General features: G+C 37.3%; 1 protein-coding gene across 1 annotated transcript in view; it reads right to left on the bottom strand.

Moving 5' to 3' along the window:
• The window catches only part of FUT8 (fucosyltransferase 8), a 443,858-nt gene that overhangs the window by 122,303 nt on the left and 304,064 nt on the right, over nt 1–17,491 (bottom strand). Inside the window, exons 6-7 of the mRNA XM_021004648.2 lie at nt 15,926–16,041; nt 15,642–15,807 (exon numbers count right to left, since the gene is read on the bottom strand). Coding sequence (XP_020860307.1) covers nt 15,642–15,807; nt 15,926–16,041 — 282 coding nt within the window. The remainder of the gene's footprint in view (nt 1–15,641; nt 15,808–15,925; nt 16,042–17,491) is intronic.

Below are 17,491 nucleotides of genomic sequence, written 5' to 3'. Positions count from 1 at the left end.
TGCTTTAGGCCTGCATTACATCTAACCTGGACTATTGTATCAGCTTCGTAACTGGCTCTATCCTCTCAAATCCATCTTCTGCACAACGGCCTAGTGTTCTTAGATTACAGGTCTGAACGTGTCATTCTTCTGCTCAAGAATTTTCAGTGATTCCTTACTGCCCTGCTTTTCATCTTGGCATTTAAAACCCTTTACAAACCTGTGCTAACCTTACTCTTACAGACATTTTAGATTATTTCCCTTCAAGCAGTCTACATTCTGGTCCAATTGGTCTACTTGCTATTCCCTAAATTTGGCACTGCATAACAAGCCTCTCAGCTTTTGCACAGGATGCTCTCCTTCCTCTTATCACTCCCAGTTCTTAAAATCTTTATTTCCTTTATGATTCAATCAAGTGTCTCCCCTTACTAAAAGACTTTTTTAATGTCCTTATTTATTTAGGTTCTGCCCACTCTAAGATCTTGGATTTACTTATCTGTGTACCTATTGTGTTTCTCATTAGAATGTAAGTCTACTGGGGTACAAATGGTTTTTATTTCCTTTATTTTTACATTCCCAGAAAAGCTTAATTAATATATGTTTAATTGAATTAAAGTCTTAAATGGTCAGAATTTGGATAGCTAAGCAAGTCAGAAAGTAATCATGGACAGGTAAAATAGCTTGAATAAAGGCACAAAGGGAGAAATCAGTATTTATGTATTTCTAAAATAGTAATAATTACCAGATATACTAAAGTGGAAAGTCCATGTTTGGCACATTATCAGATTATAAGAAACAAGAAATAAGAAGAATTTAGAGAAACATGGGAAGACTTATGTGTACAATGAAGTAAGCAGTAATCGGAAAAGAATGTGCATGCAGATTATAATACTGTAAATGAAAAGTGATGAGGATGGGATCTGGACCCCAAAAAGGAAAAACCCTGGACTTTCCCACATGGCCAAATCTCTGGCTTTCTCTGGAGGCTATAATCCTATCAATTGACCACTTCTCTCCCTTAATCCTATGAAGACTCCATTCTCCTTTGGCCCCGTGTTCCAGGCCCCAGGCATTCTGTTCACCCCAGCCTACTGGCCACTCCCATCCAGATCTTCCTTAGACCCCTCCTCCAGTCACCCCAAACTACTTGGCCACGCCTAGATCCCTCTCACAGTCATTCTGTATATAAGGTCCATCTTGTCTCCATTAAGGTGCTCAGATTCTTATATATCTAGCCAAATGCTCAGATTCCTTAAGAACCTAGCTAACAGTTCACAAGGTTCAGATTCCTTAAGCATCTAGCCAATATAGCAGATCTTTAATAAACCTTGTCTTTGGCTGAAAGAAGGCCTGGATCATTCAGACAGGACCCATGTGTTGTGATTTTGGGGTCCCAGCACCCCTAAACCTCTAGACCTCAACAAAACACAAAAACAAGGATGACTGACGTGGGTATAATGACAAACCTTAACCCAAGAGAAGAGATGGGGAAATGCAGTTTCCCCCACCCTTCCTGTCAGTTGGAGAACTGGAAGACAATGGGTACAGAATGCCACACACACTACCAGATGTGGTTACTATGTCAATCGGGGTGGTGTAACTATTTTTTTTTCCTGTATTATGAGGGAAAATTCATTGGGGGTAGGGTTATAGGGGAAGGAGGGATGAGAGATCCAGAAATGATTGTGATATCAAAAAAGAATAAATCATCACAACACTTTGAAAAATAAAAAACAAATATTAGGTAATATAACTCAAAACTAGGGCAGAAAGAAATTAAACTGGGAACTAAAAAGGAGCTGTTGCAAAACAGGATAATTAGGATCTAGAGCAGGGGTAGTAGTGACTGTGAGAACAGGGAAGGAGAAATCTGATGCTTCAAAGCAAGGACTAATAAACTATGGTAGTAATTGACTTAATATATCTGTTGAAGAGAATAAATTCAAAGATGATTCTAAGATTTTGTGCTTGTGTGACAATAACGGGTTCATGCAAAGAGAAACAGGGTCAATTACTTAATATATGTTACCTAAGTTGGTTACTTAATACACATTAGACATATCTTTCAAAGCCTTAAGAATAATAGACCCTTTGACGTAGCAAATCTCAGTTGCTAAACTACTAACAATATGTTCTAGGAATTTTGATTTTGCTTGAAAATAAATATGATGGTTCTTCCTCTTCTTTTTTTTTCTTTTGTTGTCTTTGAAAAACACTATTTGTTAAATGGGATGGCTCCTGGGGAGGAAATACTGGAGCAAATTATGCTGATGTAAAATAACAACATCAATAAAAAAAACTTATTTTTGAAAAATAAAATGACAGCTTACAGGTATATAAAGTTTTATGGTGACAATACTTCCTGTTCATTATTTACAAAGGAGACAACATCTGAAGAGAAAAACCACAGGTTCAGACGAGCGTTTTAAGAAAGGCACAAAAGAATGTGATACTGAGTTAAGAAAATGGATTCTTTTCATTTCAAATATAGCATTTTATTGGAAATGAAAATATTAGTGAAGAATTGACCACATGCACTACCAATCTTGTTGATTCAAGTATTGTCCTTGCCAATCATGTGACACCAGAAATATATCACAAAGTCTTCAAATACCCAAATAAAAACAGCTTATTTTCTTTCTGTGTATAAACTAAACCCCAGAGAATATCGATGAATGATAAGCAAACTAATTATGTTATGTTTACATTGTTACTACTGTACTCTGGCTAATAAACCATCATAAGGGGCTTTATCACATAAAAATGTAGAACTTCTACTCTTCTTTCTTGCCAAGTCTAAGTGGTTAGTGTGGTGTTGGTTACTGTACAGTCATTTTTTGAGTCATGTCCAAAACTTTGTGACCCCATTTAGGGTTTTCTTGGCGAAGATAATACAATGATTTGCCACTTCCTTCTCCAGCTCATTTCACAGATGAGGAAACTGAGGCAAACAGCGTTAAGTAACTTGCTAAAGGTCACAGAGTTATTAAGTGTCTGTGGCCAGATTTGAACTAATGAAGATGAGTCTTCCTGGTTCCAAGCCCAGTGTCTATCCACTGTGCCACCTAGCTGCTCTGGTTGGCATAGTAGTATTTTAAGGTTTTGTTGATGCCCTTTTTTGACATTCACTTCTGGATATATGCCTTCTTGGCTGGCTTCTGCCCTTTTCTAAAAAAGAACAATATTTGTTTTAACCTCCTCAAGGATGTGATCCCTCTAGATGTTTATATACTAAGAAAACCATTACGTTGTTATTTTGGCACATCATACTGATGAGGTCAAGAAGTTGCGAGAGATGGCCTAAAGTGCAGCTTCCTCAGGCCTAAGCCCTGAGCTGAGTTTCACCTTTCTCAAAAATCCATGTCAGCACGGGCAGTTCCTGGTCACTCCTGCTTCCTGGCACACACATACATCTAGTTTCCAAATACTGGTGTGTTTGCTTCTATTGGGTATTAGTTGCTGCGTTTAGATTGTACACCTTGAGTACCCAGCCAATGGGGGAAAGAGGTAAGAGAGTGGGAGGGGGCATGTGTTAGGGCTATAAAACTTTGCTTCTCACAGCCAGCTATGCACTCCCCTGGCTGCTGTTGCTTGAGCAGCCACAAGGGCTGTGCCCTTTCTCATGAAAAAGACTAAAGACCTTTTCTGATCTCTGATTCAGACTCCAAACTCTTGATTTCGGTGGTCACTGTCCCACAGAAAGTTTAGGGTTCCTGGGACCCCAAAATCACAACACACTGGTCCTGTCCAAAAGAATTTAACCCAGGCCTTCTTTCAGCCAGAGACAAGATTTATTAAAGATCTGCCATTAGCCAGACTCTTAAGGAATTTGAACATCTGTGAGCTACTGGCTAGATTGTAAGGATCTGGACACTTTAATGGAGATAGGATGGACCTTATATACAGAAAGACTATGGGAGGGATGTAGGAGTAGTCAAATAGGGTGTGGGTGGGGGGGAAGACTATGACTGTGGACCAAGTGGCTAAGACAGAATGAAGCCCAGCTAGGATTAAGGGTGGGAAGTGGCTGGGGGCCATAGGGAAGAAAAACAATAGAGGGCTAGGCTAGATAATGGGTAACAGAATTGGGAGATTGGGCATGGCCACAAAGAAAGGCCAATTGATGGGATTATGGCCTCAGGGGAATGACAGAGACCTCCTTGATCAAGTGGGAGGATTCAAGGAGAATCCTTTACACAAATTGGGAACCCAACTTCTTTTTGGGGTAAGGGGCAAAGATCTCAGCTTGGGCCTGTACCCCATCAATACCTCACAACAAACTGTTCAGTTGGTCTATCATAAGCAGGGTTGTTTTTGTTGTTCTTCCTCCCTTCTCAAGAGGACCAAAGACATCAGCCTCAGTGGCTCACTGTTTAGATTTTGATGGCTTAGAATGAGCATAAATAACAACTGTTTTCTATTTTAGCCAGAAACTTGGAGGGTCAACCCCTCTCAGACTGATATCTTTGTGTTAGTAAATTGAGCTATTTTTTGTCTCAGCCCTTATCCAGCCCTTAGTCATTTAATGGGCAAGGCCTCAGACAAACAGACCAGGGAAAGAACTTGATTTAGAAAGGCCAAGGTCACCCACAGCATCTTGGGTGGGAGTCAGCACAGCAAATATATGGCTTCTCTTTAAGGACTTCTAGGTATTTTTTTTCCTAAACTCCTCAACCCTAGTTCTTCTGTGTAAACAAATACAGATTACTGATCATTTTCACACTCATAAAAGTATTTCAAATTTTGGGTAACACTGAACAAGTCACATAACATCCCTATAACTCTCTACCACTAAATGTAAATATGGAAACCAATGTGAATAGCATTTAGGTATTAGTGTGATTCAATTAGGTCCAGAATGGACTATTTTAAAATGTAAAGATCATTCTTGGTTCAAAGGCTATATACAAAAACAGGTGGCAGGTTGGATTTGGCCTGAGAGTCATAGTTTACTTGTCTCTGGATTAGAGTTTTCACAGCAGACCAAAAAAAGCAGAAACAGCCAATGTACAGTGGATTCAGGTTGGGCTTTATCTACAGGCAAACCAATTGTAGAAATCTCTATTTCATTCAACTTGTAATAATTTTCTTGTAATATGGCCTAGCCCAACCTCAGAGGGGGGACATTCTGCCAAGTCTTTCAATGTTGTCTCTACAAATATTCAATTATAAAAATCTCATTCCTTATTTTATTTCTCCTTAAGATCCTAAAAAGAGCCAGAGGGTCTCTAAAAGGCCCAGTTGTCATTGACTATTCACATGTGGAGAAAATGAATAAATTTTATATGTACTCTCTATTAAAAAAAGAGTCTGGGTTAGAGTAATGGTTTTTATTTATTTGGTCTGAGAATGGGAATTTCTAAGCAACCATCTGAACTATGGGGAAAGACTACATCTTTGGGATCTGGACCCCAGAAAAGGAAAATCCTTGGACATTTGCCTGAGACTGTAATCCACTTAACTGGCCTTTCATTGTGTAGTTATGCCCAATCTCCCAATTCTGCTACCTCCCAATTGTCCTGGCCACTTCCCACCCTTAATCCCATCTAGGCTCCATTCTCCCTTGACCAAGTGGTACAGGTCCATCTTGTCTCCGTTAAGATGCTTAGATTCCTAAAATCTAGCCAAATGCTCAGATTCCTAAAGAACCTAGCCAATAGCTCACAACTGTTCAGACTCCTTAAGAGTCTGGTCAAAATAGCGGATCTTTAATAAACCTTGTCCCTGGCTGAAAGAAGGCTTGGGTCAAATTCATTCGGACAGGACCCATGTGTTGTGGTTTTGGGGTTCTAGCACCCCTAGCATCTAAACCTCAACACAGGGAAGGAGAAAAGTGATTAAAGTAAAACTATAAAATAACAAATTGATAATGAGCTCTGGGATTAACATAATTTTACTCACAACCCTGTGAAACAGGCAAGTATCATACTCATTTTACAGATGAAACTGAGGCTCACAGGTTGCAGTTTGCCTGTGGTCATGCAAGTAGTAAGGGACAGAGCTGAAATTTGAACCCTTTTGACCTTAATTCTAGCACTCTTTCCACTACTTACACTTCCTCTAAAAAGCTAAAGCTTTCATTTATACAGTCATAGCTTTAAAGTACAAATGTGCTTTAAACACACAGATACATCAACTTGTTTGATCCTCACAAGCAACTTCTGAGGTTAGTAGTATAAATATTATCGTCTTTATTTTATAAATGGGCCAGCTAGGTGGCTCAGTGGATAGCACACCAGGTCTGAAGTCGGGAAGATCTGAGTTCAAATCTGGCCTCAAACACTTACTAGCTGTGTGACCCTAGGCAAGTCATTTACCCCCAATTTGCCTTAGTTCTTCATCTATAAAATGAGGACACACCAGAGAAAGAAATGACAAACCACTCCAGTATCTTTGCCAAGAAAACCCCATGGACAAATACAGAGTTGGACATGAACGAAAAACAGAATAACAACAACAAAATTTTACAAATAGGGAAAATGGGCTTCAGATTGAAAATGTGAAAGCAGAAAACCATGAGCTAGCTCATGCAACAATGCTTTGCCAGGATCCTGACATTCCCCCGTCTTCTTATAAACATATGTGAAAATAAGAAAATTAAAAGAATATTTAACACGTACTATCTTAAGTAAACCTTTTAAGTGATGTTTAAAAAAACAATCAAACAGCATTCAACATTTTCACCTCTTAAAACCTCTTTAAGACCATATATGGACCCACATTAGTTAACATGGCCCCAACACAAATACAATTTATTTTTTAAAATCAGCAAAAATTTTACATTGAAACTCTGAAAAATAATTTCTAGACTCAGAGCTTCCAGCCCCAGTCCACTTCTGTCAAAGCCCTTTAGAAGGACATTACTGAAAATGAGATTGCATTGAATCTTCTTATCCTGGTCAAACCCTGATCCAAGCTTGAATTGATTTAATCAAAGGTCTGCTAAGGCTTGGGTGGAAATAGATTCTTCTGCCTAGATAGTCAAAGGCTGGGAGTGCTCTGCTATGGCTGGAAGGTGGTCTGATAGAACAGGTAAATGATGTCTGGGTAAAATCAGCCCCTGTTGAAAGGGTATATAAACTGGGCATCCCAACTCCCAAACTGAGCCATTTCTGGACTGTAACTCCCGTGCAATGCATGTCAAACAGCTTGAGAGAAATTAAAAAGTCAACACACAACAAAAATCATTTGTTTTTCTTAGAACAAACTCTGTGAAAGGTTGACAAATCATAATATAGAACAGTATATAAACTAAAGTTAGCACAGTGTTTCCCAGCCTACAACACATTGCCCACTCAATCCCTCAACAAAAATGTTCCCTAAGTTCTTATTATGTGCACATGGTTGAATGGAATAGGTATTGATGCTAATGTCCCTACGAAAAATAGTTGTGAACAACCATCATACTTAGTGAACTACATACACTCAATATTAATGATAAAACAACTGAGTATCTTCTGAACAATGCTATCTTAAAATGAAATCGATTACTGTGGGCATAAAGAGAGTATTCAAGGGCCTACAAAGAGATTATATGACCTGACTAGATAGTAGGAGATGGAATCTAAAATAATGTAAAACAGGATAAGCCTAAGAAGAGCTTTAGATTATATTTGAAAAAGTCTCAAATTATTTTGAAATTAATAGACATGGATCAATTCTTATGTGAGAAACTGGTCCAAAAGAATATGATTTTGAATTTACAACATAATTTAACCACATTCTAAGAGAAGGTATATATCATTTCATTGTACTAGAGCAGTGATTGACTAATTACTATTTCAAGACCATGAAAGAGCTAAAATCCTTGGATGTCTGACTATTAGCTGACCGCATCCTTGTTTTGAAATTCATATTCTTTTTTTTTCTTTTTTGAAATTCATATTCTTATAAGTTTACTATTATGCTCCTGGTCACCAAGTCTTGACAGCTTTAAAGTCCTTTTTTTCTACTCTGTTCCTCACCCCATATATATCTAAGCAGTTGTTAAGCCTGTCAATTCTACCCCTTCACTTCTTCTTTTATCTACCTGTCCCCTACTCCTGCTCCTTTCATTCCTATAGCACCTACTCTAATTCATGTTCTTATTACCTCTCACCTGGACTATTATAACTGCCTCCTTATTGGTCTCCCTGCCAAGTGTTTCCCCAATCCAATCTATCCTATACAGAGATGACAAAGTGATTTTCTTAAGTAGAACTCTGACCAGGCTCAGAACTCTTAATAGCTTCCCATCTTCTTTCAGCAGTAAATACTTTCCAAAGTTTTAAAATGATGACCACGTCTGTCTCTCTCTTCCCCCAATGACAGTAACTGTATCATTAGTATCCATGAATTAGGAAAACACATAATGGCAAAAAGCTAAATACTTTGAATTTTTATTTTATTAATGATAATAGTATCCACAGATGTTTAAAAAATAGTGATATCCATACAAATACATACTGTCATAGAGCTGCTTATAGCCCTTAGACCTTGTGTTCTATTTCATAGGTATAAGACATCCTAATTTGTCAATCAAAGAGTCATAGATTCAGAGCTAGACAGGAACTTACAAGTCATCTACTGCAAGTCCCTCATTGCACAATTAAGGGAAGCTAAGGCCCACAAATTGCTAAGAAACTTGCCCCCATCACCCAGCAGAAGATCTAAGGTTTGAGCAGCACAGGACAAAGTCCTGAGTCAACATTAAACCGTTTACTGAAACTATCACATACTTCAGTCTGGAGACTTGGCTTGGGAGAGGTAAAAGAGGTAAGGCAGAAATTCAGGTTGTGAAAACACTTAAGGACACCTTGGTTCTTTGTTTATCCACTGTACCACCAGGTTCTTTATACAGACAATCACTTACAGACACATTGAGAAACTGAAGAATTCAGCAAGAGTCTCTAATTAAATCATCATATACTATTGACTTCAACTCAAAGGTGAGTTTGGGTAGGAAGTTGAGAAATATGTTAGAAAACACCGTGCATAAACAGGAAATGAAAGAGAGCAAAGGTTTATAGGCTACTCGGAGGACTCATGAATGCTTTCTTAAACAAGAGATACAAGGAACTATATATAGCAAGTGCCAAATAGCAAAAAAAAAAAAAAGACATAAAGTGACAATATCTTCACAGACTAGAAATGCATGGTTATTGAAGTGGGCATGTTTGTTGATTCAGCTGCCTGTGTACCTACAGTCAGACCAAAGACTTGTTAGAGCAAAATTAAAAATCCATACCAAAGTAGAAAAAAAATAAGAAGATACAAATTGAAATTAAAACACCTATTTAAACAAGATCCTGACTTGAGTCAAGCAAAAAAAATTATTTAATTTTTGTCCTTTTATCCTGAATGCCTATCACCAAACAGGCACTTGTTGCTACTTGTTTGTTGACTGGGAAACTGAACAGTAAATGGATAAAACAGATATTAACACTGTCACCATTTTCTGAGAACATTCAAACAATGCAAACCAAGAGCTACAATGAATAGGCCCAAAGAGTCCAAAAACCTCTCAGTTATCAAATGCTTGATCTCCTTACCAAACTAAGAGAGAGGGCTGCTGAAGTTAACATTGGTTTAAAATATAAACTTGCTCATAAAATTTAAAAAAAAATCAAAAAAGAAAAATATGAATTGGTCTTAGAATATAAAGAGCTTGAAAAAGATTTAAAAATCAAATAAGAGAGGCAAATGAAAAAATGGGAAGAAAAATCAGAGTGATACAAGAAAATCATGAAAAAAGAGACAACAGCTTGGTAGAGGAGGTACAAAAAAATACTGATGAAAATAACACCTTAAAAAACAAAATAGGCCAAGTGATAAAAGAGGTACAAAAATTCAATAAAGAGAAGAATGGCTTGAAAGGCAGAACTGGCTAAATGGAAAAAAATATACAAAAATTCACTGAAAAGAAGAACTACTTAAAAAACAGAATTGGTCAAATGGAAGAAGAGGTACAAAAATTCACTGAAGAAAAGAACTCCTTAAAAAGTAGAATTGACCAGCTGGAAAAGTAAGTACAAAAACTCAATGAAGAAAATAATTCCTTAAAAATTAGAACTGGGCAAGTGGAACAAACAAACAAAATCAAAAGAATGAAAAAATAGCAGAAAATGTAGAATATCTCACTGGAAAAATGACTGACCTGGAAAACAGATCAAGGAGGGAGAATTTAAGAATTATTGTACCATCTGAAAGCCATAATGAAAAAAAGAGCCTGGACAGCATCTTTCAAGAAATTATCAAGGAAAAATGTCCTAGGGTAAAACAGAAATGAAAGAATCTATCAATTACCTCCTGAAAGAGATCCCCAAATGAAAACTCCCATGGATATTATAGCCAAATTCAAGAGCTCCCAGGGTCAAGAAAATAATATTGTAAGTGGCCAGAAAAAAACAATTCAAATATTATAGAGCCACTACAAGATTTAGCAGCTTCTATACCAAAAGAATGGAAGGCTTTAAATATGATATTCTGAAGGGCAAAAAAGCCAGGATTACAATAAAGAACCACCTACCCAGCAAAACTGAGTATAATCCTTCAGGGGGGGAAAAAAATGAACATTTAATGAAACAAAGAACTTTCAAGCACTCCTAATGAAAGACCAGAGCTGAAAGAGGAATGAATTGGGAAAAGGGGAAAGGGAGAGGTAGAATGGAGTGAACTATCCCATGTTAAAAAAGGTGCAAAAGAGCTTTTATAGTGCAGGGGAAGGGGGCGAAGGGTGGCCAATATTTGAACCTTATTCTCATTGGAATTGGCTCAAACAGAGAATAACATACACACTTAGATATAGAAATCTATTTTAGCACACAGCAAAGTAGGAAGGTAAGGGGATAAGAGAAAAGGGAGGCAGAGGAGGTGGGGAGAGGAAAGAGGAAGGGCAAAATGAGGGAGGTAAAATTCAGAATCAAAACACTTTCGGAAATAGACAGGGTGAAAGGACAGTAGGAAAAATGGGGGAAATAGGATGGAGAAAAAGACATAATAATCATAACTGAAAATATTTTACAATAAGTTTCTCTGATAAAGACCTCATTTCTCAAATATGGAGAACTGAATCAAATTAATAGAGAAATAACAGTCATTCCTCAATTGATAAATGGTCAAAGGATATGAACAGGCAGTTTTCAAATAAAGTAATCAAAGCTATCATGCAAAAAATATTCTAAATCACTATTGACTAGAGAAATGCAAATTAAAAGAACTCTGAGTTATCACCTCACACCTATCAGATTTGCTTATATGACAGAAAAGGAAAAAGACAAATGTTGGAGAGGATGTGGGAAAATGCACTGTTGGTGAAGTGGTACACTGATTTAACCATTCTTTAGAGCAATTTGGGACTATCCTCAAAAGCCCTTTGACCAAGCAATACTACTACTAGGTTTATATCTCAAAGAGATAAAAAGCAAAATGAAAAGAATATATTTGTTCATAAAAGCTCTTTTAGTGGTGGCAAAGAACTGGAAATTGACTTGAGAATGGCAGAACAAGTTCTTCTATATGACTGTGATAGAATAATACAGTGCTATAAGAAATAAGCAGGATGCTCTCAGAAACACATGGAAAGACTTATATAAACTGATTCTAAGTAAAATGAGCAGAACCAGGAGAACACTGTATATAGTAACAGCAATACTGTATGATGATCAACTATGAATGACTTAGGTATTCTCAGCAACACAATGTTCCAAGACAATTCTGAAGGACCTATGATGAAAAATGCTATCCATCTCCAGAGAAAGATCTGATGGAGGCTTAATGAAGACTGAAGCATACTTTTTCTTTATTTATTTTTCTTGGTCTGTTTTCTTTCACTAAACCGACACGTTTTGCACTAGTGCACACGTATAACCTACATCAAATTGCTTGGCTTCTTTTTCTTTCTTTTAGGCAATTGGGGTTAAGTGACTTGCCTAGGGTCACACAGCTAGTAAGTGTCAAGTATTTGGTCTGAGGTCGGATTTTAACTCAGGTCCTCCGTCAGGGCCAGTGCTCTATCCACTGTGCCACCTCACTGCCCCTCACACGAAGATTTTTATTATTCATGTGGTTTCAGTCATGTCTGCTTCTTCATGACCCTATTTGGAGTTTTCTTGACAAAGATACTGGAACGTTTGGCCACTTCCTTCTCCAGCTCATTGTATAGGTGAGGAAGCTGATGCAAAAAGGATTAAGTGACTTGCTCAGAGTCACACAGCTAGTTAGTGTCTGAGGCCAGATTTGATTTCCTTCTTCTTAACTCCAGGCCCTGCACTCTATCCCTGCGCCACCGGGTCACTCCTAAACATGAAGACACAGAGTTGGAAGTAAACTTGTTATTTTTTATTCTTTTTGCAGAAGAAGTCTCCAAAGCTTTTCTTTGTTGAGCTTCCCTAGCGTATGTCAACTTGATTAATTTACAAAAATGATTCAACTTTACAATGATGCAGCTATTCCACAAAGATAGGTACTCTAGTACATGCATGTGATGCAAGTTTATTTATGTCAAGTTAAGTCAATAAGCACTCAAGTGCCTATTATGTTTGTGGCACTGTGATAAGTGTTGAGGATACCAAGGGAAAAAAAAGGCAAAAAATCATCCCTGCTCTCAAGGCACTCAAAGTCTAATGATGGAGACAACATGCAAACAACTACGTACAAGCAAACTATATACAGTATAAACTGGAGACAATACACAGAGGGAAGACTAGCACGAAGGGGGACTGAGAATGGCTTCTTCCAAAAGGTGGAACTTGAAGGAAGGCAGGGAATCCAGAAGATGGAGCAGAGGAAGGAGAAAATTCTGGGAATGGAGAAACACACAATGAAAGTGCCTGGAATCAGGAGATTGAGTGTATCATGTGGGGAACAGCAGGGAGGTCAGAACATTGGATCACAGGGTACAAGAAGAGTATAGTGTAATAAAACAGGAAAGGTAGGAGAATGCCAGGTTATTAAAGCTTTGAACCAAGTAGAAGTGTTAAGTAATGCTACATGATAATTCTTTACAGAATGATTTCTGATATATCAGAAAGCTAAAATGAATAATCAAATTTTTGGAATTATACAAAATCTCAAAACAAATACATACCACACAACTAACTTTAAAGTTGAAAATTCAACAGAAAATTCAGAAGATTAATAAGAATTCTTCTATATATGCCCCGACTGAAAACCTGTTCAGCTCTTATATTACCCTAGAATTGATTTAAATCTACAGAACTTCCATATGCTGAGGGAGTATTACAGGTACCAGAAAAGTCCGTTAACATACTAAAATTAGTGCTAAGAATTTATTAGACTTTTTTTAACATAGGACATTACCAAAGGGTCATAAATTTATAGCCAGAAAGGATTTTTTTGGTAACTGAATTCTCTCATTTTCCAGAGTGGAAACTGAAGAACATAGAAGTTAAATGATTTACCCTGGGCCACATAGGTAGTACGTATCCAAGGCCAGATATGAATTCCAGTATTTCTGGGTTCTATCCAGAACACTTCATACTCTCACTCCTATAATCAAATGTCTCAGTCTCATGGACAATTCACAGACAGTCCTATGCCTGGCATGGTGCCTCACATATACTGGTTGGTTACTGTCCTTAGCTCTCAAAAAGGACCCAAACTGACATCACTATGTTAACAGAGTCTGTCCCACTGTGGCTGATCACACCAACAGGAGCTTGGAGTGCTCTACCACAGGTCAGGCACAAACAGTCCACGTGAACATTTGGCATGGATTCTCAAAGTGTGCAGATCTTATGTCTCTTTGGGCAACTTCAATTCTGCTTTGCTCATAGAGCACAGCACCTTCTTTGGTGAAGGCATGCCACCCTGGGTGATGCTGTGTCAGGGTCTCCCATGTCACAGTCAATTCCAAAGTTCTTCAGAGAATACATATAGTTAGGATCATAAGATAATAATATCTAACTAGCATTTATATAGTGCCTGTGTGCCAGGTACTGTGTTACATGCCTTTTATAAATATGGTCTCATTTGATCCTCAAAACAGTCTTGTAAAGTAGGAGCTATTATTACTCCAATTTTGGAGTTGAAGAAACTGAGGCAAAGAGCAGTTAAGGACTTGCCCGGGGTCAATCAGCAAGTGTCTGCAGGCTGAATGTGAACTCAGGTTTTCCCAGTTCTCAGCCACTGCACCACCAGCTGCCTTGAAAACTGATCACTGTTTTCGAGCTAATAGGGAATTTAGAGGTCATCTAGTGCAATGTCTTCATTTTATAGATGAAGGAACTGAGATGCCAAAGGACACACAGGTAATATCAGAAGTAGTACAGAGATTCAAACTTCAGTCCTCTAATGCCAAATTCAGCATTCCTTCCACTGCCCCAGGGCGCCTTTCATTAGCCATTTAGAAAATATTTACTGAAATTAATTAAATCCACTTGAAATCCTCACTATAACAATTCTGTGGCTCCACTAGCACTAAGAAAAAAATGTTCAGGAAATGACTGTTCTTTGCCTTTTTTATTAAAACGGGAATGATTTTTCAAAATTTCTAATAATAATATTGTTGAATCAGTATATGAGGCTGTCTTATTTAGAAAAGTGCATTTCCTCCTTCACAGGAGTAGGTAGCGTTAATACAACAATTTTTCTTTCATTGCTCACTAATGAAAAAGTAATTACCATCAGAATCCTACTGGAAATATGGCCTTCGGAATATAGTAGGTCTAAGTACAGGTACCGTTGTTTTTGCAATGAATAACAGATTTATTTTGTTTCACATAAAAAAAAATACAAGGGGAGACTAGGTGGTGCAGTGGACAGAGCTCCGGCCTTGGAGTCAGGAGGACCTGAGTTCAAATTTGGCCTCAGACACTTGACACTTACTAGCTGTGAGACCCTGGCAAGTCACTTAACCCCTATTGCCTTACCAAAAAGCAAAAATAACACACACACACACACACACACACACAACCATCATTTTATTCATTACCCTTCCATTTCCATGGTGAAAAGGAAAACTTAGATTTGAATTCTATTGGCTATTTATGCAGTTAAAAAACATCGTTTATCTTGCACTTTTTTTTGTTTTTGTTTTTTTCGTGAGGCAATTGTGGCTAAGTGACTTGCCCAGGGTCACACTGCTAATAAGCATCAAGTGTCAGAGGCTGGATTTGAACTCAGGGCCTCCTGACTCCAAGGTTGGAGCTCTATCCACTGCACCACCTAGCTGCCCCAAGAATGCTTTTTAGAAAAAACTCAAAGTCTGCCATTAACCTTTAATTAGCAACAAAAAGCTATTTTCAAGTTTTTAATATTTATGATTTTTTTTAAAAAAAATTTTCATCATCACTACATTAAGTATTATAACCCCCCCAAAAAAACCCCAGCATTCTCTTTAACATTAAACCCTTAGGAAAAGAAGATCTGAAATGGATTTATAAAGAGAAATGATTTAGTTTATTGATTATTGCCATCAAAAATTTGAGAATTTACCTAATCTAATAAAGGCTTTTAGAAATATAGTTTAAAAATATTTCCTATGCTATGTTTAATTCATACAACACATTCTATGTCAAATACAATCTAAGATCAATGATATCATTACCCCAAAGATGGGTTCATTTAATATACAGCAGGGAAAATTTTTTTTTTAGTATTCGTGTTCCATTCTTACATTACAATCTTTCTCAAGACCAGAAAAAAATGAAAACAGAGAATACCTTTCCTGATGACCCAAATCAAATAGAAATTCATCCACATGTCTTTGGAGTTGATTTCCTTCTAAATTTTTCAATTTCTTCAATTCACTCTGGAGAAAAAACCAGAGCTCCTTAGCTCCATTTTCAATCCTCCTCCTCAGTATTTCATGATCCTTCCCTAGACCTGCTATTGAAGAGCATAAGAATATCAGCATTTCCAAAACTTGGCTGAGTGGAAAATTTCAAATATTTGTGGTAAAGCAAATATCAGGGGAAGAACAATTAAAAGTGGTATAGTCACCAACCATCTCTGGTTTGCTTCTTGTAATTTTCTATCTGTTCTTTGGCTTTTAAAAGCTGTTCTTCTAAAGCACGTACCCTTCCTGCAGCTGGTCCCTGGTCCATGGGACCTTCTGGTATCCTATAGGATAAGAAACAAAATATATTCATTTAGATAATAAATTATGCAACAATACCTGCTTACTTTGCTAAGTTTTATTTATTGATAACTGTCCAAATCACTACATCAAAGAGCACAATAAAAGCTGGCAATAATTTCTCTCTTCTTAGGTATAGAAGAACATTAGAAACAAAGTTGGGTTAAAATAGAATGTAATGCCCTAACTCAGTTGCGTTCTTATAAGAAGCACAGAATCTTTTTCAACTTTCTCACTATTCTCAAAAAACTGCTTTTACTGTCCCTCTCCCCAACCCCCCAGTCTAACACCTCTATTCTCTCAGAGGTCATATACAATTGTGGATTAGCCATAAGGATTAGAAATAGCATGGACTAGTGAAGTCAGGAACATTTGGATTCAAATTCTGGCTCAGATACTTAATAGCTATGTGACACTGAGCAAGTCATTAATCTCTCCTGGCCTCAGTTAAAACTGTAAAATAAAAGAGTTGGACTTGATAATCTCCAAGATCTTCCCAGCTCTAAATCTATACTTGTATGATCATTTATTTTGCATTTTTATCACAGAAGCTTCCTTTTCACAGACAAACTTGATTCTAAGCTGCTGACAGTAAGGCCATGCCAGGAGGTGAATGAATATTTGTGTCCACATTCCAAAGCATAAATAACAATTTGTTTCTCCACTATTTTAGATTCATACTATTCAATAGTATGGGAGCTAACTACCAACAAAAAACTCAAGTTTTATTGTACTGTTAAAATCTAATGGCCTGTTTGTGCTCAGCAGAGTCAATTATTTTCATTATCTAAATGTGAACATGGTAGAAAAAATGAGAATGGTTAAGAAGGCAAATTATCTGACAGTACTAAGTATCTTTCACATGTCCACAGGGAACCCAATTCAAAGATACTTTTCTAGCATAATTCTAATACTACCTGCTTTATCCCAGCTTTTGTTCTTCAGGAAATGTTGAAGAATTGTATGTAATATAATCAATATTGTCAAAATCCTCTGGGACAAAAATTTGTAAAGCCCATGTTACGAATGAGTCAACAGGTTAAATAATCGTCCTAGAGAACACAGAAATGTGCTGAATCAGGGACACAGTCTAGTTCTTTTAAGTATAATGTAACAAGGAGAACCCAAATCAGGCTAACAACATGATATGACCTAGAAAGAAAGGAACACTCAAAAACTATACTAAGGTGTAAGATTGGGTCCAGCAGCCCTTCTTTACACTCCACTAACTGAAAGAGGCAGTGACAGCGTAAGTACTTAATTTTTTCCATTTTCCATCTTCACCCACTCCCCCACTTTTGAAACGGTACTCTTCATCATAGTCCATTATTAAATGTCATTACCTATTCAGAATGATGGAGAAATACCCAGTTAAACAAACAAAGAAGTTGCTAAGCTTAAGGATGGTTTTCACTTGGTGACCACCCCAAAAAC

The sequence above is a fragment of the Phascolarctos cinereus genome, unplaced genomic scaffold (assembly GCF_003287225.1).
Source record: "Phascolarctos cinereus isolate Bilbo 61053 unplaced genomic scaffold, phaCin_HiC Scaffold_3;HRSCAF=262, whole genome shotgun sequence".
Lineage (NCBI taxonomy): Eukaryota > Metazoa > Chordata > Mammalia > Diprotodontia > Phascolarctidae > Phascolarctos > Phascolarctos cinereus.
Note: the sequence above shows the minus strand (reverse complement) of the source record. Positions and strands in the feature narration are given on the sequence as shown.